The sequence below is a fragment of the Pezoporus wallicus genome, unplaced genomic scaffold (assembly GCF_028554395.1).
Source record: "Pezoporus wallicus isolate ANWC-B61680 ecotype Strahan unplaced genomic scaffold, APGP_CSIRO_Pwel_v1 contig_7379, whole genome shotgun sequence".
NCBI classification, from domain to species: domain Eukaryota; kingdom Metazoa; phylum Chordata; class Aves; order Psittaciformes; family Psittacidae; genus Pezoporus; species Pezoporus wallicus.
This window is the reverse complement of record NW_026642884.1, coordinates 105943-131237: the sequence shown is the minus strand read 5'-3', so window position 1 is coordinate 131237 and position 25295 is coordinate 105943. Positions and strand designations below refer to the sequence as shown.

At 45.9% G+C, this 25295-nt stretch overlaps 1 protein-coding gene across 3 annotated transcripts in view; it reads right to left on the bottom strand.

Moving 5' to 3' along the window:
* The window catches only part of ARMH4 (armadillo like helical domain containing 4), a 73217-nt gene extending 48515 nt beyond the window's left edge, over nt 1–24702 (bottom strand). For 2 of the 3 annotated variants that reach the window (XM_057433045.1, XM_057433047.1), the window contains exons 1-4: nt 23970–24081; nt 16684–18070; nt 14507–14719; nt 12994–13209 (exon numbers count right to left, since the gene is read on the bottom strand). In XM_057433045.1, coding sequence (XP_057289028.1) covers nt 12994–13209; nt 14507–14719; nt 16684–18013 — 1759 coding nt within the window. In that variant the 5' untranslated portion in view covers nt 18014–18070; nt 23970–24081. Of the gene's footprint in view, nt 1–12993; nt 13210–14506; nt 14720–16683; nt 18071–23969; nt 24082–24620 lie in introns of those variants that run through there. The other variant, XM_057433046.1, reaches the window with a different exon arrangement.
* Nucleotides 24703–25295: the final 593 nt, after the last annotated feature.

The following is a 25295-nucleotide window of genomic DNA, read 5'->3' as shown; positions in this document are numbered from 1 at the left end:
CCCTCCTGATGTATACTCACACTGAGAGAGCCCATCACCTTGCATCTGAGCAGCTCATTTAGACCATGTTAAAAACTAACAATCCAGCCAAATCAACATTTGTTTTCTAGATATCCCTTTATGTTGGATTCATACCTCATACAGGTTACAGACACTGCAATAAGACGAAGCAGCTGAGTAGGATACCTGAGGGGCTGCACATATCATACATGCTGAAAGTAAAGCAAGTGATACTTCACTCTTCTTCTTTTCGCTGTGGGATGCAACAGAACTCTGGCACAGCTATTCCCCAAAACACCCAAGAAACAAACTGTTGAACTGTGGAGAAGCTATTTAGTTGGTGGCTATACAACCTGCATGAGATAGGAGAAGCTGGCCTCCTTCCTTTGGCCTCTAATTCACAGACTGGAATGCCTAGAGAAATCAGTGCAAGTCATAAAACCATGGCATTCACTGTGCTGTTAACATGGCATCCCTTTTCTTTCTAATTCAAGGATTTCCTCTGAAACACTGCATGACTTTTCCAGCTCACCAGACAAGACAATCCTGCTTGCCACCTTTCCATTCCAGCAATGCATTTCATACAAATGAGCTGCTATTTGAATTTTGATGTTGTTAGCCCCTTAAATTCCCATTGTATTTTATAGGCAGTTTCTGTCTTATAATGTGCCCATCATTTCAAATCAACATAAGATTTTTCTCTATCAAACTGCATGTTTTCATACAAAATACACAGCTTCTGTAAACCTGAGAATGACACCTGGAGAGTTCTTGCAGGAAACCTATGAAGAAACAAAAAAACTAATTTAGGTCTTTTCCTTTGCTGAGAGCCACACAGCTGTAAACATTTCCAAACCTTACTAGCAAAAAAATCATTAAACAGCTAGCACACAAGACAAGAGGAATATGAAACAGAGGTTTTCCCTAGATGGACTGGGTGAAAAAACAGCCAAGAGAGAACAGGGATTTGATTTTTATCTCTGAAAAACTAGCTTGGGACAAGATTTTTAGAAGCTTCTTAGATTTTTAACAAACCGAATCAAAAGACACCTGCCAGGATTTAGGTTTGAAGCAGCAGATAGCCATCTCTGTAGCTCCAAAGCCTAGCAGGCAGCCAAGCTGAACACCCAAATTGAAAGTGCCAAGACTACTTATCACATCTGATCATCACCAAGCTACATCAATCATCATGCAGCCACAGCATCAAGATATAGTCCTTGAAGCACAACGACTGCAAGGGCAAAAGGCTCTTGTTTCCCCCTCATCTCTAGGCTCATTCCTACTTCTGAAATCAGCTTTTTTTAAACCCCCATCCCAAAATGCCAACATCTTGCCTTGCTGCAAGGTGCAGCGCAGAGCGCCACTTGGTGGTCACAAGGGGGAAGCTACACTTCTAAAACAAAATCAAACTTCACAAATGTTGAATTTCAGAAGCAGAGGCACAACAGGAGCTCAGCAGCCATGGACTGGCTGTACATAATACTTGGTAGTCTCACTAGATGGAAAATGGAAGCAAGCATCACATAGATGAACCTCAGGCTGGAGGTTTTGGGCTTCATGAGAGCCTTTTACAAAAATCACTGTTTCCCTCTTAAATTGGCATTTTTGGGCCTTTCAGAAGCCTCAGCTGCAGCTAAGAAAGAAAGAAACAGAAAATGTTGAAAGCGGCAAGGACTAAAAGTGCAAAGACCATCAGATTCAGAAAGCATTCATATTTTCATGTGCATTTTCAGCCCATTGTGAACTATTTCGTGTATTGTTGAATCGTAGTCATTTACATTGGAAAAGAACTTTAAGATCATTGAGTCCACCCATTAACCTAGCACTGCCAAATTCACCACTAAACCATGTCCCTAAGTGCCACATCTACACCTCTTTTAAACACCTCCAGGGTGTCCACCACTTCCCTGGGCAGCCTGTTCCAATGCTTGAAAAATCCTTTCCATTAAGACATTTTTCCTAATAACCAGTCTAAACCTCCCAGGCATAACTTGAAGCTATTTCCCCTTGTCCTATTGCTTGTTACTTGGGAGAAGAGATCAATCCCCACCTCACTACACCCTCCTTTCATGTATTTGTAGAGAGCAATAAGGTCATCCCAGGCCCGCTTTTCTCCAGGCTAAACAACTGCAGTTCCCTCAAACTATATGTACTCTTCAGTTTTGGCTAAGGTTCATCTTATAAGAAAAGAGAAAAACATGATGAAATGCTAGTGCTTTATGATCAAGACACTATTCTCCAATTAAAAAAAAAAGCAAGTATAGCATTTTCTTGGCCATAGAATCTATCCAAATCAGGCATTCAACTAAACCCCAGCTGTAGGAACACTTCTAAATGTCTGAAAGTATGCAAAAGTGCCACTTGCTTGCTGAAGCAGACAGGTACACAGGACATACAGCAGCTTCTGCTGTGAGCCACCCTTGCTCTATAGCTCTTCATATGTTACAAATAAGCTGATTTTACTATTCTGTTTGTATGCATCAAACCCCAGCTCTTGCTTGTGAAATGCCATGCAGACCTATCAAGAAGGGACGGTATCCTGTCTCCTCTCCCAGTGACACCAGGAGACTTCAGCACTGAAACACAAACATCTCTATGGACTATATTTTCTACTGCAGTTAAGAGTAGCAAAAGAGTAGCCTAGGGCAGTTGAAGTCTCAGATCCAAGAGAGAAGAAATCCAAAATCTGACACTTTTTGGCAGGCTAAACAAGTACTGTTTTCTGTAAAGTAGGCTCTGCTTTGCCTTCACCGATACAGAAAAGCAAAAAAACCTAGGAAACTTAACACCTCCCTGCAGTTACAACCATCCAACCTAAGAAAGATCAGGAATCCGCAGGAAAATTAGATTCCCAGTTCACATGCCAAATATTTTAGTTTTGAAGGGCTTGACAACAGGCATTCAAATTTTAGTATTTGGAGAAGCTATAGGAGAGCACCAAGAAAAAAAAAAAAGTAACAGTTTCAGTGGAAGTTTTTGGCATTCCCAGCTTTATAAATAGTCACCAGAAACATCTGTGGTTGGGCTTTATCATGGGACTCCGTACTGATCCATTAGCAACACTGGAGATTGTAAGACAAAACTTGGAGCTCTCATTTTCTCTATCCTTTCCTTTCCCAGCCTACCTCAAATCAAACTCAGAGAACAATGACGTCTAGACAGTAACACAGAGCATTGTTATGCTTCATGATAGTCTAAGCTGTGATTTTATAGGGTACACAGCACTATAGGGCCTGAGTGCTTAGGAGCACCTGATAAATTCCAAGTTGTGATTAACCAGCAACTGGCACTAATTGGTTTCCAGTGGTGCACCCATTCTTTGCCTGACTTCAGGGAGATGCACTATGCCAAGACCTCTCCTGCACAAACACCGGGCAAAGGCTTCTGTGAGCTGAGCAATGGCTGCAGAGGCACAGATTTAGCACTTACCTGCATAATGTGCCCATGAAGGAAAGGAGAGAGCTATGAAGCATGATGACTCCCACCTGAACTGTCACACACACTGAGACACAGACCATTAAGCAAAATTCTACTTTTCAGTATTTTTCTTTTCCTCCTGTGTGTACTGGAAGCACTCACAGCGGAACAGGGCAGCAGAGGCAGACTGAAGCTTCTCATCCACCACACACCCCACAGCTTAGCTTCTACTCCCCTCTACTTCACACCCATACATCAGCAAAAGGCCTTGGTCACCCATGTGTGCATATAGCATAGGAAGCAAAGGAATGTAAATAATGACAGGATAAGGGATGGAGGTCTGTGACCATATTCTTTTGCCAGAACAGGAGGAAGAGGCATTAAGAAGTCTCTGCCAAATGCTTTCTTCCACTGGTGTTCATTTTCTGCATGGCTTTTACTATCACATCTGACTGTAAAGGCAGGAAGGCCTTTCTATGACAACTCTCTTTTATTATTAATCTGTTACTTTCCTGTGATCACTGATAATGTCACCATCCGATGTCTCCAAAATGCTACCAAGAACAATTGCTCGTGACAGCTTGGAAGGAGACAGCTGCTAGGAATGTAGATTGGCTTTCATCATGCACAGACAGCTTTATGGGCAGAGCACTGTGGGTGCAGATGGTATGCAAAATCATCAAGGCAAAACCTCCATACTGATGAACTTAGGTTTGCAGTGAACATGGCTGGGCTCAGCTATCTGGGGTATTTGCGGACTGTGTTGCACGAACATAGTCTTAAATGCTTTACCCTGGAAAGGGAACCAAATTAAGGATGGCCTCTCACAGGAAGTATCAGCATCTGGCCTATTGCGCAAAGCCAAGTAAAAGGACTATTGGGAAGAATGCATTCATTGGGTGGGATCCTACCACACAAAACAAGATAGTTTAACCCAAGCTACATAAGTTTCAAGAAGAGAGTAAATCACTTGTCCAAAGTTCTTCTGTAACAGAAGCAAATCTTTGCTGCATCTAAGAGGGAACACATGCCTGGCAGAAGCACGGAGCTGACACTTTCTTAGGAGCCTCCACTTGCCAAAGCCCCAGCAGAGGGCTCTTTGGCATTACAAAGACAGTGCAAGGATTCAGATTTTGATTCTAACCTACTTCCCCCAAAAATCTGAGCAGATTCACACTTGCTTTTTCACAGTCCTGGCTCATCACTTGTCACAGGGGATCCAAGGCACTAAGGAGCTTTTGGGAGGAAGAGGGGGAAAAAAAAAGGGGGTGTGAGGGGACATCAGATATTCCAGCAGGGACCACAGGTCTGCTTCTGTATTAAAATCACAAACAGTCATTCCAAGAGCTGCATTTCCAGCAGCATTCACCACAAAACTGCTTTCACGCTGAGCCAGGTTAGTGAGTTGGTTTAGCAATACAAGGCTATTTTAAAGGGAAAAAACAATTCTGCAGAATACGCAGTAGGGACTATAATAAATTTGCTCCCTAGTTTGCTGCAGAACAGCTCTTCTAACTTGAGGTATGAAGCTGTAGAACCAGACAGTATAAAATTCAAGACAAGAAAGAGGTAATTTATCAAGTGAGGGCATTCAAATCAGTCCGGACTTGGACTTGACAACCATGACCTGTCATTGTACAGGACAGAAGAAGACAGATGAAGGCAGATGCAACAAAATGCCTTCACATGGAAACATTCTGTGAACATGGTACTTTTTTTCCCCCATCACACAAAAAAAAAAATAAGCTCCTACAGAGACACTAATTCCACTCTCTCTTGCAAAAAAGCTGTTTGATGGTACCTCTTCAGAAGTACCCAATTCAACCACACTACCTGAGAAAGGAACAACCAACAGCCCAAGAATTAAGAAAACATTTGAATTTAACCTATATTTTCAAGACAAACCCAGAATGGATCCATCACAGATAAATTAGTTGGTGGATCTGTTATTATGAGCAACAGTCTCTACAATACCAAGTTCAAGTCTTATCAGGTGCCACAAGAGAAAACGACTGCAAGCCCACTCATCTCAAATCTAGTCAGAGCTCATGCTTCTTTCCAAGTCCTTGATCCCTCTCCTGCAGCCTTCACTGTCCTTTGTCAAAGACAGTGCTTCCACCCAGTGGATCTTCATGAAGAGGTTTGAAATTACACCACTGGACAGTCCTTGTGCCCATGTGACCTCAGGAGTTGATGTCAGCCAACAAGAGGGACAGTATCCCACCTGCACAGGGCAGGAAGAAGAAATTAATGAGCTAAACCAGTTTGCAAGGTGGCTTGCCCTGGAACCGGTGTCATGCACAAAGCTCCCCAGAGAAGCCCTATGAGCAACATTATCCCACACACACTGAGGGATCCCCACCATCAGCAGCTCTGGAAGAAAATGCTCCTTGCAGAGCCTTCAGAAGAAACTGCAACATACCTGCTTATCTAAATCCACCTCCCTGGAGCTGTGAGGGTGAACTGCTTAATCCCCAGATTAAAACAAATAAAAGCTACTGAAAATTTTCACCCACACAGTGCAATTACCTTTCAAAAGCAAATGTAGGCGTTTTCTGTTGGTTTTGTTTAAGCTTGAAGATAAGCATGGGAAAGCTACAACACCAATGAGATAATTAAGTAGACTCTAATTTTTTGAATAAATGAGGAGTCAGATGCAGTTAAAAAAATCAAGCATAGCCTGGCCAGAACAGGAACCAAAGTCAGTCAGACTAAGAAACATCATTTAACCTTCTGATGCCAGAGTATCACAAACAACAAGGTTACTTAGAGAAGCTTCATTCCCCTCCCAGAACTAAGAACAGCTGTGACAACTCACCTCCACACAGAGAAAACATGGCCAGGCACATGCCACTTGCAACACATCTAGGAAAGAATGCAATGGTGCTTTAAACTATTCCTAGATGTTTTAACATGAGTTACTGTTGAAGACCACAAAGCACAGCAGATACGGTATTTGAGAGATAGAGCTCCAGAGTGCATCATCTGGCATAGGCAGCCACCTGAGAGATCATGTAGTTTGAGTTATGCTAGAGCTGCCAGCGCATCTATGGCGGAGCAGAGTGGCCAGACCGCATTCTCCCTCCTTTTGCGGGGAAGCACAGACAAAGCCAAGTTCAGTACACTGGCTACATGAAGCAGGAGTTTCCTTACTCCTCTTTGTAGTGAGCCTTTAATTAGCCTAACACCCTCTTAGCTGCTCACCCACAAGCTCCCAATTCATTACGGGCTTGATCACACCTCCACACTCCCTCCATCAACCCTCAGATGGCCTTCATGAAACAAAACAAGTCACCACCAGATCTAAGAGCAGAGATGTTGTCTTTGGTCAAACACTTGCAGGGGAAAAAAAGCTTAGTTTTGATGCAAATTTTTGCCTTTATTTTCTGTTATTGTCGGTTTTGTTACTGTTTTCTGCTACAAAGGAGGAGAATGGGGGATGAAGTACCACTTACTGTGAAGAACATGGAGGTCAACTTGCACCAGAGAGACAGCACTTTCTATTTCAGTGGTAGCAATAAATGAGAAGCAAGACAATTGCGTGTATCAAGAACACATTGCACCAAGTACAATTCCTTTTGCATGTGCTTTAGGTTTTCCACCCTTGCCTATTTAGCTGATATCCAAACAGCTGGTCAGGAATTACAGTTATCAGGCTAGCTACCCATGCTGGGTTAAGTGCCTGCCTTATTTACACCCCTGCCATCTTATTTTAATTTTTAATGGTGTTGCAGAGATTTAATGAGGCAGAGGTCAATCCATACAGTCTGGGTCCAAATAGCAATTGCAGTCAGAGCCTTGATTTCCAGAAAAAATATGCTTCACATCCAACATAAGGAAGTGTCCAAGAAGAGGAAAAATGACTGCTACTGCTGAACCCAGGACAGGAAGGCTCCTTGCACCGTGACAGAGCTCAGAAGAAAAACGTAAGGAGAATTTGAAGGGTCTATTATAAAAGTTATGTAAATGGCTACAAGTTCTGAAATATTTTCTGAAAAAAGGCAACCACTGCCTTCACTTCTAAAATGTGACATGCAGCTTAGATGACTACATACAAGAAGAACAAGATGCAGAAGAAAGGCAGAGAACAGAGAAGAGGACTGAGAACTCTTCTTATGGAAATCTGTTAAGTTCCGGTTTTCTTAGAAGGGTAAACATGAGTACACAGGTCAGCAAAAAGCAATAGGAACTGTTTAAACCCAAAGAGAAGTGAATATTATTAAAATGTCATTAATGGTTAAGTTTGGAAAGTCTAAAGCTTTATATTGGCACTGCTCTGCAACACCCTTTGACACAGCAGCTGAAGCAAATACAGTGAAACCTACAGCCAAGGTTCAGAGAGGAGATGACCCATGACTGCAGGACACTGGCTTAGCTGGTCCCAACAGTGCCAGCCATGTTTTGGCATAATTGAAGGGTTTCTCCATATCTAAATGCTGCATTAGGTGGGAACATGCCAGCTAACCAGGCAGAGTACTGGAAATAGCACTGTGCTGTCCTAAACAGCAGGCACCTGACACTGCTTTTCCAGCCCCTCCACCCTAAAGAATGGGATTCTGCCAGCTGCTTGTTGAGAGCCAGTCTGATTAATCAGGAACACTTCATATTCAAGAGCTACATGGTTAAGAGCTCCTCCCTCCACAGCAGCTGAGTTTAAGTTGCCCATTTTCACAGAGCTATTGGCTGTTCCTGACACCATACAACAGGTAGAGCATCTCTTGCTTTTATAAAAGCTCTAAACACCCTCACATCCACCAACAAAAGCCTGAAGCAAACCTAGATGGCTGAGCAGGAACCCAACTTAGAGCTTACACACTGCTGCAGAGTAGTTTTGGATTTTGGGGAATAAAGGCTCCACAAAAAATAGGACAGGCACATCAGAAGCACAAATGCATAATACTTTTTAATTCTCTTTAAAACACCGATGGGAGAGTAGCAAAAGCCAGATGATTTGTCTCTCTCTCTCCACATCAAAAATTACAAGCAGTCTAGAAATCCCAAGTTAATGCTGAAGCAGGACAAGCTGGAGCTTACCAAGCTGCAGAAAGTGGGTAGCATTGAGGTTAAACCATTTTCCCAGTGAGCTTGAAAGCATCAAGGACAATATATGGGGGTCTAACAGTTTTTATGGACTTGTGGTTTGAAACACAGATACACCAAGAAGCAGCTGTTACTGCTACATCTGGGCAGCCTTGGGAAGTCACACGGTGACATCTGCCCTGCATGTCAGAGGTTAATCTTAGCATGGTATGATGAATGCCGAGACACCTTCAACTTCTGTATGTTGTGTGCCTTGCTCCACAATCACCACCTCCAGCCACTTCAGATGGAGTTTTGCTGTCCAGGCAGAGTGGTGGCACACAAGAAAACCAAGCCTTAAGGCTGCATTGACAGAAACAGACCCACCCTCCCCAGCAGCCATGGGCAATGGTGCTAAAAGCTGTCCACCCTGAACTAGGCTGTGACCCATGCTGTCATGGGTGAGGCATCACTCAGCAACAGGCTAGTTTTGTATTAACTGCTGGTTTAGAATTCGCACATATTGTTAACATGACCTTAAAGGTCCTCCCAGCCAGTGCACCAGCCAGCCTCCTCCTTAGCCTCAGTGCATGCAATGTGCATGATCCTGTGCTTGGGTCACAGCAATCCCAAGTACAACTACAGGCTAGGCAGAAAATTGATTGAGAGCAGCCCCAAAGAGAAAGACTTGGGGTGTGTTGGTTGACAAGAAGCTCAACATGAACTGGCAGTGCTCACTTGCAGCTCAGAAAGCCAACTGTATCCTGAGCTGCATCATGAGAAGCACGACCAGCAGATAAAGAGAGGGGATTCTCCCCCTCTGCTCTGCTCTCATGAGACCCCACCTGGAGTACCATGCTGAGCTGGAGGCCTCAACACAAGAGGGACATGGACCTGTTGGAGCAAGTCCTAAGGAGGGCAATGAAGATGCTCAGAGGGCTGGAGCACCTCTTCTGTGGGCACAGGCTGAGAGAAACAGGGTTGCTCATTCTGGAGAAGGCTCCAGAGAGGCCCTGGAGCACACTTCCAGTGCCTAAAGGGGGCAACAAGAAAACTGGAGAAGGACTTTTGACGAGGGTATATAGGCATAGGACAAGGGAGAATAGCTTTAAACTGACAGAGGCGAGATCTAGATTAGATATTAGGAAAAAAACCTACACCATGATGGTGGTGAGAAACTGGCACAGATTGCCAAAAGAAAAACCATGGCTGCCCCATCCCTGGCAGTGTTCAAGGCCAGGTTGGACGGGGTTTGGAGCAACCTAGTCTAGTGAAAGGTGTTCCTGGCCACGGCAGGGGACTTGGTACTAACCCAAACCATTCTGTGATTCTAGTCTAAGGTCCCTGGATCACATCCCACATGTAACAATGACAGAAGCAACTTGAGGACCAGCCGAAGGAGACAGCAGCTGGTTTGCTGTGGCCACCAGCCTTCAACTAAAAACTGCAGGGATCACACAGAAGAGCGAACATGGCAGGTTACCTGCCACTTTGGAGAGTTATACCTGCCAAGTGCTACCATGCTTAAAGGTGTGCAGCCAGCTCTGTCAATACCTACCACAGCACACATTACAGCAGAAGAATCTAGTCTGAAAGTAATGTGGTTACTTTCAAAGGAAGCACTTTTCAAAGCATGGTGGGAGGCTTATACAGTAGTCCCAAGTAAGCAAACTGTCCAAAGAGATATAATCTAGCTCCCTCGCAGCCCTAGAGAAAGCTGCAGTGTTTAGCTTGCTAGAAACACACAAATTTTGGACACAGGAACAAACTACATAGCTAAGTTTCTCAGACAAGTGAGCCTCATCCTCTACTGTGTCCTGTCCCCATATCCTATAATCCCTTTATAGGATTTCTCCAGCGATGAAGGGCAAGTAAAACCAGTCACACCAGAGTCTAGGAGGATATTGGTTACCCGGCTAATCTCTCCAGAGCCCACTAGAGAGGAGGATAAGCTTATCTAGAGACATTCAAAGTACCTCATGTTTGTGTGTGCAATTTGATTTTTAGAACAGTTTTGCATTCAAGACAGGTAGGTGAATATAATGATGCAATTAACCACAGACAGCTTGGCACAGATGGTCCCCAAGAAACAGAACTAGCTACACAGCAGGGGTTTATATTTAATGATGAGCCAAGCCATCAGTGAGGCAAGTCAGCAAGACCTCACTAAAGGCAGTGAAGATCAGCTAAGCTCACTCAGCTCTTTGCAATTCTTCCAATGGTGAAGCACGTACGGCCTCCCCACAAAGGGCCAAGATCTCTCATTAGGGACTCAAGCATATGCCTACAACAGCAGGAGTATCTGACCTTGCATCATCCAAGATCTTAAGGACCCTGGGCTGGAGCTCAGTGTAGCTTTATAGGAAAGCACTCCCAAACACAGCTGGCAGCATCTAGATATTCTGAGATTAAGCACTAGAAACTGTAATATTTGGGGAATGGAAACCAAGCTTCCAAATGCCATCCCCCACCCCACCCAAGAGGATGTGGTAACCCCTAATTGCATTACATAGAAAAAAAAAATATTAGAAACTCACAGCTCAAAAGCTTCCTTCATGCTTAACTGGGGCAGTAGCATCCCTTGGCAGAAAACCCATCCCCAGGTGGTATTTGTCACATTTTACAAGATGTGGATTGGTGATTCCTAACATCAGTGAATATTCTGGCTCACAACAGTAAAGGGATTTGGACCACAAAAGCTGTGCCATTTGTCAAAACCACATAGCACACCAGAGAGCACCATGTAATTTGATTAACGGGGACCTGCAAAGCCATACCCCAGAGCCAAAAAACCAATAGCCTTCTAATACAGTCCTCATTGTTTAGGAAAGCTAGTTCTGACTACAGCCCACATTTGTCTTAGAGGAGCTCAGAGCAGATTTAAGAGTAGAGGAAGAAAAGGACTGTGGTTGCATAAGACTGCTCAGCAGGAGCCCAAGGAAACTGCAGCAGTCCTGTGTCAGCACAGAAGGACTGTACTTTTTTTAAATGTCTGTGCAGAAAGCCTCATTAAATAATGAGACCAATACTCAGTTGAAACAAATTCCTCTTATCTTCCTGTGCAGGCTTCTAAAGGAGATTCCAGAGGGCTCAAAAACTGTTTAGTCTCCTGAATCATACTGCTCTTGCTAAGCAGACACACTTTTTTCCCCATCCTGAAAGACCAGATTTTCACAGAGACACACACACAAGCCCTTCTTCCCCTGCTGTCAGTCTTCCACCATCAGCACCACATCCTTGCGCTGCCAGATATATGCAAGATTTATCCTGGGAAGGGGCAGGTGATATAGCTGGAGGTCAAGGGAGCACATAGCAGGATTCAAAGCTAGCAGCAAGCCTAACAGACAGCAGGAGCTGCAACACCTCACATGTGCAGTGCAGAGGGCTCCCAAATTCTGCTGTCCTCTAAACTTAACAAGAGTGAGAGTTATTGCTTCATGCAGAGGAAAAATGCTGATGAGCCGTTATCTATAGCACCCCACCTCTAATCAGAAGAAAAATACCATCTGGCATTCCACCCCTGGAGGGCTGCCAATCTTTGCAGTAAAAGATGAAGGCAAGAGAAGGTCAAGATTAAGGAAGGGAAGCAAAACGGGCAGAAAGATTAATCCCTGCCAGGTGGCGTCAGTCCAGACTGGAGTACAAAACTGGATGGATAAGCAAGCAGAGAAGAGTAAGTAGGAGAAAAAACAGGAAGCAGAAGTGAAAATTCTCCACAGGAAAGTCATGGATAAGCTGGAGAGAGAACAGATCTGAGCTACAGACCAACTGCAGTGTAGGATCTACTTCACCTCAACCTCTCTTGATGGGTGTTTGCACAGGTGGAATTGGCATCACTAGGTTTCGACTTCCTGAAGTCAGCCAAGAAGCAGAGACTCGAAGACTGGCAGCATGCAAAAGCAGTTTACAAGACGACAACTTAAGAAAAGCTTAAGAAGAGAGTTTAAGAGAAGAGGGTGAGACAAGGCTGGAGGAGCCAGTAATGGGACACCAGCTTAGCAAGTAGCTTTGAGTTGGAAGAGCATCTCATAGGGAATGTATCCTTTGCCTCTTGCAGCAGAGTTGTAAATAAGGCACCACTTGTTCTGGCAGGGTTTCGGACAGCTACACACCAAGGTAGCCATCTCATGCTGAACATTTCCCCTCACACTGCATGCAGCAAGGGTTTCAGCAGTAGGGTGGCAAGGGGCTCTCCAGCTGCTGAACATGTTCCCATGGGTGTTATCTGGTACAGAGGTTCTGCAATGGGTGCACACACCAGCAGTTACAGGCATACAGAGCCAGACAACTGCAACAGCAATACTGCAGCTGCTCCCTCTCCAAGGGAAAACCCCATCCCTTCCAGCACTGACACCTGAATTTCAGGCATCCTCCAGGACACTGTCCATTGCTTGTTTCCTGTACCTGCTTGAAGGGAACGGGTTGCTCAGCAACTTTATCAGGAACAACAACATATGCATATAGTTATGTGCCAGACAGACAAATTAGGGATGTGTCAAGGCGAGTGTGCCACTCCACATGAAACTGACTGCTTCTTAGCCTTGGCATCAGTAGTACCTTCTGATTCCAGGCGGTCCAGCCCATAGGTCTCAGCAGTACTGATCCTCCTCACAGGTGGAAGAGCTGTTCTCCTGACAGAAGATGCCATTGATGCTGGAGTTACCAGGACCATAGTTCTGCTGGATGGCTCCTCTGTCTGTCCAGACTGGGTTGCAGACATCTCACCAGGAGCTGGAACAGCCTTCTCACTGGTGACCAGAACATGTGTGATGTCTACAGATGACAGGAAGCAGCAGCAGTTAATCACAATATTAAAAACCCAAGCATTTAAGAACAGACTCCTCAGTGAAAACTTAACTCAGAGTGGAACTTGAGTTAAGAACTCTTGCCCTGCTTAAGATGCGCAGGTGACTCTGCTGTAATGAAAGCTTCCCCTCCAGGACAGCCAGCACAGAACTTAAGAACCCCTTAATGAGAACTCAGCTAGGTTTTATTTCCATTGCTTTGAAGACTGCTAGCCACCATACCATAGGAATATCAGATTTCAACCAGTGTCTCAGTGCTCTGAGCTGAGTGGCAGAGCTAGCTGTTTACTGCAAAGAAAAATTACAGAATCATAGAATGCTTTGGGTGGGAATGGACCTTAAAGAGCATCTAATTCCAACCCCCTGCCACAGGCAGGGACAATTAAGTTGATTTTTTACTTAAAACCCAGAAGCAAATTAGTGGAAACCACTGAAAGAGCTCCCTCTCCCCTACAGACAGACTGTAATTTAAGAGATAGAGTGCAAACAGGTGTTTTCTTTTGATGCCCTGCAATATAAGAAATACAAAAAAGTTTCCCAGCAGCAGCTTCATTACAGTGGTACCTACTACTACAGAAATATCCTCAAGCTCCGTCAGCTTTGTACTAAGGGAAATCTTGCTACACTCCTGGCAAGACAGGTTCCTACACGTACCTGCCAAGGTGACATCAAGCCAGCAGGCAGCAGCTAACTGAATACAACTGCTTAAGCATTTCTGTATGAACCATATCAACCTGAGAAGAACTCACTATTCCTCAGTGGGAGTGAAAATCAGTGCAGGCTTTCACACCTGAGGGCTTGCCAGACTCTTTCAAGAGGGTGTCTAACCCCATACTACCACTCCCACATTACCCCAATGAAGCCTTCATCCTTCAGACTGACCATCAGCAATCTGACTGCCTTTGGCTCCAGAAGTAAGAGCTTGCCCTCCATAAATATAAACTGACTTAAATGTCTAAGGCTAAAAGTCAGCTTGCCAGTAAGGACTGATGTAGGGAGTTTGTTCTGGGTGATTTTTTTGTTTTTATAAATATCTACTCCACCTTTATATGGGACAAAACATATGCTGGCATATTTCAACCTGGTGGACCTGGCAGCATGGGGAGAAAGTGGCAGGGCTAGAGGCAGCATGCAGAAGGCTAGAAAAAAGTCACTTAGAATACATATGTGGTGTGTTGAGACTTCAGTGTCCAGTAATACTGGTTCCAGATGTACCACCTCACCCTGTGCAGAAATGAACCACAGTCTGTGAAGTAGAACCCTACCTTCCACATCTGGAAGGTTTGCTGCAGAGGAAGTACCAGCTGCAACCACCATCTGGGTAGCACTAGGAGTAGTCACCATCTGAGTGTCCTCTCCACTGTTTTCCTGGGGAAAGCTTGAAGGTCCTGCTCCCTGGGTAGCACCAGGCACTGGCGTTGCAACTAACAGAGCAGCATCAGACTCCTGGACAACTGTTGTCACCTCCTGAGTAACACCTACAGGAAGAACATGTGTCAGTACCAACTTGCAGGACAACAGACAGCAAAAAAGCAGATATTTGAAGGAATGGTACTCCATGCATTAGCATTTTCAGAGCTACATTGTAAACAGCAAGTCCTGTCAAGTATCATCAGGGCAGTGCAGCATAAAGACAGACGCAAGAATGCATGTAGCAGTAATGAAAGCCACAGAATTGGTGTTCATTTTCTTAATTGCCCTTTAGGGACACGAGGGCCCACTGGGAACTATTGCCAAGGAGTTACAGCACTACAGGCCTTTAGTGTGAAAGGCCATTTGAAACATGTGAGGCTGCCAGAGCAGTGTTTTTAGTGACCCAGTCTGATGGCTACAAGACTTCAGCTTTTTAGAAAGGTTTATTTTTGTTGCACAAGTCTTATTGACAGTGTTTTCCCAACATCTGTGACACAGCAGAGAGGGAACCTGCTGACAAGTCAAGTGCTTATGAATTAATCTAGAAATGTCATATTTCAGCACCAGCATGCAATTAGCTTTCTTTTATAGCAAAAGCCAGATATTTCAGGTGTAGTGATGGGAAGTTGTCCCTTTTCTCTGTAGCCTAAGAGGGAAGATTAAAGATGCCCAGCAATTAAGACAAAGTCCTAAATCACAGCTCATGTTTCTCACCCTAGGAACGTCATTGTTCAGTATCTGACCAGAGCTCTTCTTAGCATTGCTCCCTCTTCCTCCCACCACCCCCCTCCCTCCACCCCCCCCCAAGTCATTAGGGTCACTGTCATTAGGCTGCAGGTGCCATCTCTACAGGTAAGTGCAGTAGAGGATGACACCAGCAGCCCGTGGCAGGCTGTCTAGGAGGAAGACTTCTGCCTGCTGGTAACAGACTTGGCACAAGCAGTGGACAGTCAGAGCCTGGCCACAGCTTCGCTCTAGGGTGTGAAGACAACGCCAGGAGCTTTTGTTACAAAAAACAGCACACAGCTCTGGACAGATCTTTTGATCCAACCACCATTTTAAAGTCAAGGAATATGTCAATTACTCACAGGCTATGAGTACAGCTTGCCTATTCCTGGACTTAGGAAGCATTTACATCCATACATTGTCTCTGCATCTTCTGCACTAACTGCAAGTATCCATAGCTAGCAGTTGAGAACCAAGTGATCCCAGATGCTAATTAAATCCCCCAGGAATTATTCCCCCCTCCATTTTGCAGGGCTTTAGAGTAAGCTAGTGCAAGGACCCCCTTTAAGCCCTTGAACCTGCTATATGAAAGGGACACTTGGGTGAGTGCTATCCTCCTTGAAATAGTGTTTAACCAGTGGGTATAAGATTGAGCTCCCTCCTTAGTCATTACAAGAGGCATACCAGAGGGTTATTCAAAGTAGATTTATGTATCCCTGGTCAAGGCAAGATACTGACCATCAGACTACAGCTGTGCCCCTCAACCATTATGGTAAGGCAAAGCTGAAGCCCCTGCTTTGGTAGCACACTATACGTGCAGAACATTAACAAAGGAAATTTTCTAACTAGCACCAAGTATTTCCTGTTAAGGCTCCAGTTCTCTACAGACATCCACACTGAAGTACACCCATCAGCCACAGGCTCAACTACCACAGACTTTCCTGTTTGCTACTATAGCCACCCTCCCTCCACTCCAGAAACTGAAGAAACAGCTCAATACAGTTGCTTCACATCACAAGGCAGGGTACCGCCCAACACACTGTGCCTCCTTGTACACAGGGACATTGTGTATAGGAACAGCCAAGGCTATGCCATACTTTATGGATGCGAATTACCTGTTTAGGCTGTTACCCCTCCACAAGGGTCCATAGCCTTTCTTGGGGAGAAGATGTGTCCTACCTCTACTGCAGGTATCAAGATAACACCTTTCTCTACTTCATCTCCCTGAAAGGAAGCAGATTCCCAAGAGCATCCCTCCTGTACCTACACTTAGAGGAAAGTGTCTTTAACAGGCAAGTTTTACCTTTCCACGAGCTTTCCAGAGTAGGAAGGCGATCAGACTGCATATCTGTCACCACAGCAGCCTGTGGCTGTGGTGGAGGGATGCTTTTCCGCTCCTCTGCTGTGACTGAACTTATGTTTTCCAGCGAGTTGAGATCAGCCATGTCTACACCCACCAGGTTTGCAGTGGGGACAATATCACCATGGCCTGTGGAAGCTGCTGGCAATTCTTCCCCACGCACCAGCGCTGTGCAGTTGGTCTCCTTGGCAAGCTCAGGAGCTGGTGGAGTGGATACTGGGGATGGCACCACTCTTACTACATCCTCTTCCTCCCCTGCACCTCCCTGTGGTGCCTGTGATGGTTCTGTTATGCCCAGGTCCTCTGTCACCTCAAGAGACACACTTCCCCCTTGACTTATGTCCCTCACTTTTGTGTCATCCCAGTCAGGGGGCACCATGTCCATAGTGTGGATAGTGACACTGCCAGCCACAGTGGGCAGCTCTCCTTGCCTTCCACCCGTCCCTGCTTCCAGGTGGAGGGAGGCTGAGGTCACCACAGGTAGATGTTTTGCAGCCACAGATGCTCGCACAACCAGGGACTTTAGAGGGCTCCCTGTGTGGGGTCTTGTTACTCCTAGTTCAGGAGTTATGCTATGAGCCTGGGGAGTCAGGATGACAGGGTGGTCACTTGCTGTTTCCCACCTGGGAGAGCTGGGGTACACTGTGGGCTGGGGTGCCACTGAGGGGTGGGAGTTGCTCCCCGCCTCTTCCTCCACAGCAGTCCCAGAAAGAGGGTTTGCCAAGAGGCCAGGAGAGCTGTGCTCTACTTCAACACCACCTTCAGTGGTGGTCCCACTAATGGGGCCAACAACAGACTCCTCCTGAACAGTAGGGCTCAGTGTGGTCACAGCTGTGGTCAGCATGGCCTTGAATGCATCATCCTCTTCCAGCTCTGACTTTGTGGGACGAAGCTCACCCTCATCAACAACAGCCACTGCCACAGCAGAGGTATAATCACCCAGACCCTGGCTGCCTGGAATGACATGGCTCAGGCTTACAGACAGCTGTTCTCCTTCTGCAGTGAAAGCTTCATTTAAGGGTATCCCAGATGGCTTTATCAACACTCCACATGGCTTTTCAGAGATAGTCTGCTCAGAAGGGCCCAGGTTATTTTTCAAGTTCAACATGCTTGTCCTTTCATCTTCAACTCCATTCCCTGCCCAGTGGCCAAGTTGGACCTTTGTCATGTCCCTCTTCTTCAGTGGCAGAGATGCAACACATGGTGGACTAGAAGACAAGAGCAGGATGCTGCAGGTGACCATGCAGATGTTAAATCCTATTGATCTACTCATAGCTGAGAAGAAATGTGCCTAGAAGCCTGCAAAACTGACAAGTCCAGACTGCACGACCTAGAAAGGAAAAAGGAGCAAGATTACACATACCCATGACCAACCATTGACCTAAGGCCTTAAGTAACTGGGTGACAAGTTCCAAGCATGCTAGCCTACAGCCAGCTCTGGGCAGCCCTCACCTATACTTCCCAAGCAATGAATCCCTTCCTCTATTTTACTATTCCTAGCCTACATAACCTGAAGTCTTTAGACAAAACACTCTTGATCTGAAGTCCAAGACAGGCCTTGCCAAGCTCTCACACCAGTGGTAGAGGGCTACGCTTTACCCAGCAGGCATCAGACTTGCAAGTAAATGCTCCATCCCTGGCAGTGTTGAAGGTCAGGTTGGACACAGCCTTGGGCAACATGGTCTAGGGTAAGGCATCCTAGCCCAAGGCAGGGGGATTGGAACTAGGTGATCTGAAGGTCCCTTCCAACCCTAACCATTCTATGATACTATGAGGATCAATGTATTTGTCCTTTATCAAGTCCAGGTCCTACATTTGACCTGAATCAGACTGAAGTTTCAGGCCTGTTATGGCAAGCCCTGTTCTATGCATTGACACAGAAGGAAACCAAGGAACTCACAGGGAACAAGGTGCATCTATAGATTGCAACACAGGACCAGAGCCAAAACAGGAGGCTTCAGGACTGCATTAAGTCTTGTGTCCTGTACAAGAACCTTGGCCCCACTGAGAAAGACTACAGCCCAGATAGCAGTACTGCTGCATTAGCACAGTGTTTATCCTGCACTGCAGCATGGAGGCATGTCCAGGAAGTTTCACGTGTATAATTGTGTGCTTCAAGAGTTTCCAAGAGAGCACTGGAATAGTAGCCCAGGAGAGATTTGGCCAGCTGACAGCCTGCTCTTGGCAGGTTCTGTTGTCTCCAGCAACACAGCTCAGGCTGCCATGCAGATGGAGGACAACAGCAGCCTGCTCCCAGCCACCTCCCTCTAGGCAGGTGCCTCTCAGTCCTGGGCTTGATGCACCATCATTTAGCAGATGACCACCACACCATCCCATGCAGGACAGCTGGTCACACAAGTCTCATGCACACAGCAAGCGGCCATCCATCACACAGCAGATCTGCTAAGATCTTCCTCCTCCTCCCAGTTGCAGGAGTCAGCTTGCCAGTGGCACAGTCAAGCTCAACTGTAAGAAGCCCCCAGTTATCAACAGTTTCACTTCCTTTGACTGGTACGTTCTCAGTTCTACAAGTGAACTGCTCTTAGGTTTGAGCCACAGGACTAAGGAATATTATTAAAGAAAGGTTGGGGCTATCAGAACCACCCCTCAGCCTTCCGAAAAGGAAGTATCACTCTCTGCAGTCTTGCTCATGGGCACCAGAATGAGTCCCCCAGCTTGCTAGACTCCTCATTTCCCCACCCAAACAGCATATAGATAAATATTACCTGCATTTGTACACACAGAGAGCAGCAGCAAACCAGCTAGCACTGCTTTGCTACACAAGGATGCATCATTCCTCCATGTCTTCTCACACACCCGTGTGATGCTGTGGGGAGAGTGATCTCAGTAACATCATTTCTGTGCTTGTCCAGCTAACACAAAGGCCGTCTGCATCCTGCTGCTCATGTACATTTGTCTCCTTTGGGAAAGCGTTATTGTATCTATCCAATCAGCTAAATATAATCAAGAAGACAGAAAGCTTGTATGTCTGGTCACACACAGCTATATATATTTCCATTGCAAAGAATACCTCTTATTCCACACAGAAGACTTCTCTAGCTGATCTAATCTGCAGGGTTGTCTGTAGCACAGAAGATAACCTCAGCACTACCAGCTTAGATGCACACAGATCAGTCAACTACTGCAGGCTCCATTATCTGGTTGAGCCTTCGGGGCACACCGAGTCACATTTTCCACTCCCCCTGCAGCCCCGGCTCTCAGCAGCTTGAGCTGCTGGAATAATTCCTTGTCACAGGCCACACACACACAGTGCTCAGGGACAACCAGAAACCACCAAGAAGCTGCTCACAAGCAGCAGCACACACAGTTCTACTGGAGGATGGGCAACAACCCATCTATTACCTCTAACCTCCCTGCCATAAGAAAAAAAGGAGTTGAAAACTGACAGTGTTCAGCTATTCTCCCTTTATGCGCTTCTGTAATTAAAAAGCACTGAGAGTGTATTATGCAATTTAAATTGCTAGTGCCCAATGACAAGCATCTGCCTTGCCATGCTGATGAATATAAATTATGCTCGTCTCACACCCCTTTAGCAAGGGCCAGTTAAGATAAGCCATACTGAAACATCAAGAGCTTGTTATTTTTTAAAGAACAGTTTGGATCTAAATACACTTCCTCTAGAAGTCAGGAGTCTTTTTAGGCTATGCAAGTAGTTTTAGCAGTGGCTAAACTAAACAGAACTCCAGCTGCACTTGAAACCCATAGCATTTTGCTAGCAGTCATACATGTTATACATAAGTATATACACATACATATATACATTTGTAAGTTTCTAGCTCCAAGAAACCCAAGACATCTAGGAGGTGGTTAAAAGTACTGAAATGTTAATCTCTTCCCAACAAGCTTACTCCACCTTTCCTAGGATCAAACATGCCAGTGAATAAGAGCGAAATTTGCTCCCTAGAAGGCTAGCTTTCTGAGATCCATTAGTTAAAAACTTGCCTCCTTCTGGCTCATAGATAACATGGGCAGTCAGTCCTAGACTGATACAAGAATTCCCAGGGCACTTTGGCAGCCTCAGACTCATACCCCCAGTCTGAAAAACACTATTGGTCATCGTCCTACATTTCTAAAGTATAAAAATAATGGAGTTATTTGCTCAGGAAATCCACAAGTAGATCTAAGCTAACCTAGACCTCTGCATTCAATAAAGACCAAATATAGTGGCATGCAGCTTACTTCAGGATAATGGCACAAGTTCATGCTTCAAAGAAGATTAATCAGAGCTTAAAGTACTTAGCTTTAGGATGAGGCTGGATTAAACAGTGTATGAACACCAGTGACCTGGTATCTTCTTAAGCAGAGTTTGACACCTTGTTATAGCAGTTCCACTTAATGCAAAAGCAATACAGGTTTTAGCAGATAGCTGGCTGCAGAGCCGTTTGTTACTGAAGCTTCAGTGGGCTATACATGTATCCTCCCACCTGGCTATTTTTATAGCCAGTATGCTCTACTACCTTATCTGAGCAATAAAAGTAAGCTGGAACGTGCTGCTCTGACCAAGCACCTCCTCTGTAGTAAGCTTAAGCTTTTTTGTTACTAGCTTGAAGCTGTAGGATAACTCTGTATTTCATGCCACAGGAGTTCCTTGTCCCCAGATTTCACCTGGCATTCTCCAAGCTGAAGCCGTGGAGATCAGCTGCCAAGCGCCAGCCAGGCTCTCAGTGGAAAATTAATCCTTGCTTCAAATAGGAAGCATATACAAAGGGCAAGAGACAATGCCAGTTACTTCCCCTGCACTTAATAACAACAAATCTCAAGAGATGCAGTTCCCTTAGCTGCAAAGGCAGCACAACTGCAGACAACCAAAGAGCTTTAGCATAGGGGAGGGAATTAGCCTTTAACACGTAGTAGGCTGGAAAGAAGCACAAAGGACTGCTAGGCTAAAACAGGAGACAAAGCTGGGCATCTGCAGGAGCTGTCCATCAGAATAAGAACCACCTACTACTGGGGCAAGTGACCAAGCTGCGGCACAATAAATATACATTGGTCACCAGCTGAAGCAGTCTTGCAAATCAGCTGGATCCTTCCGAGTCAGGCTGCTTCCTTGCTCCATACAATTAGCACTAGCAACAGCTATTAAACCTTTAACCCCTCTCTGAGACCTGTTTGAAGAGTCAGCTCCTGGAAGGTCTGACAAAAGCCAGCTCAGAAGAACCCCAGCCTGTTACGGTCACTCCAACAGGGCAGGCTTGAAGGGGATGAGCACAGAGCAGACCAGGCTTCTCTCATTCAATAGCTGCTCCTTACACAGACCAGCAGCTTGTGGACACATGCTGCAATGAATGAACCTCTCCCCTCTCATCCCACTGTACGCAGTTGCTCCCTAGGATGCCTTTTAGAGTTTTGCCCAGCCAGTTTAGCTGGGGATAAAGCCCCAAGAAAACCATTTACTGTTATTTTCTGGCTGTGTTCTTGGGGGGGGGGGTATCAAGTTTTTAACTCACTTTAATTAATAACCATGTTCTAACAATCCCTCTCCCACACAGAAAGTACACTTGTAGTCTGTAGCTGAAGTGGCTGTTGCATCATATAGCAGAGAGCACATGAGATTAACAGGTCAGCTTCAGACAAATCACTGACTAGCCTTTGCAGAGTAGAGCTTTTCACACCTCCCAAGTACAAGCTTGATTACGCCAGCTTCCACTAGCTGAACAGTCCTGGATGTGCTCAGCTCCACCTGTTCAGGGAAATGGACAAAAACAGTGCAAATCTTTCAATGCAAAAATTTTAGCCAAAACATACAAGTCAAGCAACTGCCAGCAATCAAATGCTATGTTACCAGAGTGCTAATGTATGCTACCCAAGCCTTATTACTTGTGCTGAATACAAAAGCCAGAAGACAATACACTGCAGAGCTCCAACTCCTACTTCTACATACAAGCTCAGAAAGCAGCATTCATTCTGTCTTTGCCCTGTTCGATCAAGTGGATTGTAAAAGCTGATGCTCATACAGCACTTCCTGCAGACAAATAGACCTCAATCAGTTAAGCCATCCTTAACAGCTCGCAGTGAAACCCCAACAGTGACATGACTCAGGCTATATTGGTGGGTGGTGTCAAGTAGGATGCGCAAACCTAGACACATCTTCCTCTACTTTGAAGATAGTCCCTTACAAGCAAACAAATGAGATGTTAACACCCTGTAAGGACACCTTCCTACCAGTCCCAGGGAGCCACCTTAATATACAATAGATCACCTCCACTTCCACCATCGGCATTCCAGAAGTAGTTCTTTGAGAAACAAAAGACATGACATGTTTTAGACATTATTCCTCCGACCACTAAGCAATCACCTGCTTTGTTCAGAGCAGCACACACCATCTATGGAAATCCCTACTTAGATTTGCAAGTAAAAGCCACACACTGACCCATGCCAGATCCCCTGCACCACAAGTCAGAGGTTTAGCAAATTCCTGAGGGATTAAAAAAATTGGGAGGAGGGGCATCTAAGAATGAGGCCAAGGGGTGCAGCAGTTTCCAGAGACCAGGAGGATGGAAGCATTGCTCTCCAGACAGACTGGGAGCATTCAGATTCCAATCAGCAAGAACCACTTGAAAATTTCAGTGTCTTATCTAACAAAGACAGCAAAAACCCGCAGTAGATCTGTAGGATCATGAGTCTCTTCAGGTTAAGGTTGAAAATTAAATACACCTTGCTAGGCCCTTTTAGCTTTGGTTCAAACTGCTTTTTTTTTGCCAGGGAACAGAATTAGGGACGGCTGGAGGCTTGATTACACTCAGTACACCTGCTTGCAAGGCATCTTCCTGTCCTCCTCAATCATATTTACAGGTGAGCTTAACAACTCAGCAGTGCATCCTTACCCTGCAGTCGCCCCACCAGTGTGAACAACCAGCTGGGGATGTCTCCAGCTCAGGCCTGCAGCAGGACAGAGGCACAGCCGTGGTCCTCCACGAGCCATCCCGGGAATAGGAAACCGCTCCCGGGGGTTCTCCGAGAGAACACACCGAGACCGCAGCCCCGCAGGATGGCACGCGCCGCCCCTCATTCTCCCGGGACCCACTCGTCGGGAACAAAGAGCCTCACCGAGGATGGTCTGCCCCGCGGGCAGCCAAGCATCGTCACCCACCAAACAGTAAATCAGAACGGACAAACGCGGGGACGATCCCGCTTGGGGGTGCCGTGTCTCTCTCCCCACACACACCCCCCCCCCCCCCTTCCTCCGAAGCCCCCCCCCCTGGCCTCACCTGTCTCCCGCCGCCACCGCCGCCACCCCAGCGCCGCGCTCGCCCCCCGCGCCCGCTCGGGCGGGGCGGAGCGAGCCGGCCCCGGGGCGGTGCCGGGACCGGACCAGCATCGGCTACGCCTGCCCGGAGTGGATCCTATACCGGTAGCGGATCCTATACCGGTAGCGGCCGCATCACCGCGGGGAACGGGGTTGCGTTTCCCGTTAGCTCTCGTCTCCAGAAGGCAGTTATAGCACTCAGCTCTTCCCCCCCCCCGCCCCAGCTGGGATCAGAGTCCAACCCAACAGGCTCCCTCGCTTTGTTCGCAGGAAGATGAAAAAGCGAGGCCTACAGTACTCTTGGCAGTTTTTCATCTTACTACAGTTTCTCCTCCCGCATTTTCAGACTGGGGGAGGTCACCTTCCCCCAGTACTCTCTCTAAAAACAAGGAGGACTTCTCAAGTAATATCCCACACAAGTCTTAGCAGAGCTTATTTCAGTTTCTCTGTTTTGTTGGCTTGCTTTAAACGCCTATTTGGCCAAGGAAAAAGAAATCTCAAAGATATTTATACTTGTTTTCCCGCACACACCTAGTTTTTTCCACACCAGGCATCCCACAGCTAGCCCAACACAACTAGTAAACCTTTACACCCTCAGGTCCTGCATACTTACCAACTCACTTCATCAAATAGCAGCACAGAAGCCCATAATTTGCTGCCAAGACCAAAAGAAGAGCCAATGTTACCTTCCTTTTGCCTCCCACCTTAGCTTGGCATCAGGAGCACTAACAAAGCCTCAGTCCCACATACAGGATTTTCTATGTTGTCTGAGCCAATGACTTGTTCAGATTGGTGCTGCAGCAGGTGCAAATCATTCGTGGCGAGCAGGGACAGGTGAGAAAAGACTAAAAATGAGGAAACGGCTGGGGTGGAGAGTTGGGGGGGGGGGGGTTGCTAGGAGGGAGAGGGGAGTCAAAAATCTTGATTTTGCTATGAGTGTGCTTTGCTACATGAAGTAAATCAGTGAATCCTTCTGTGCTTCCAGTCATAACAGCAGTCTATAAAATGAAGCTCCTTTTTTTATTTCCCCAGACAAAGTGAGGTTTAACTTGCAGGTAGATGTCAAACACCCAGCTCTTTCAATAAAACAACATGCCTGATTGAAGAAAACGGAGATACTCATTAATAAATTGTTCTTTTTTTTTTTTTTTTTGCTATGCTACTGGAAATAACATTCACCTTAGTGGTTTGTCCTCTTTGCTAGACTCATTCCAATGTTTTACCTCTCTAATTTTAGAGAAATAGAGTTTTTTCTAGTAGATTTCAACCAAACTGGAACCAACCCAGT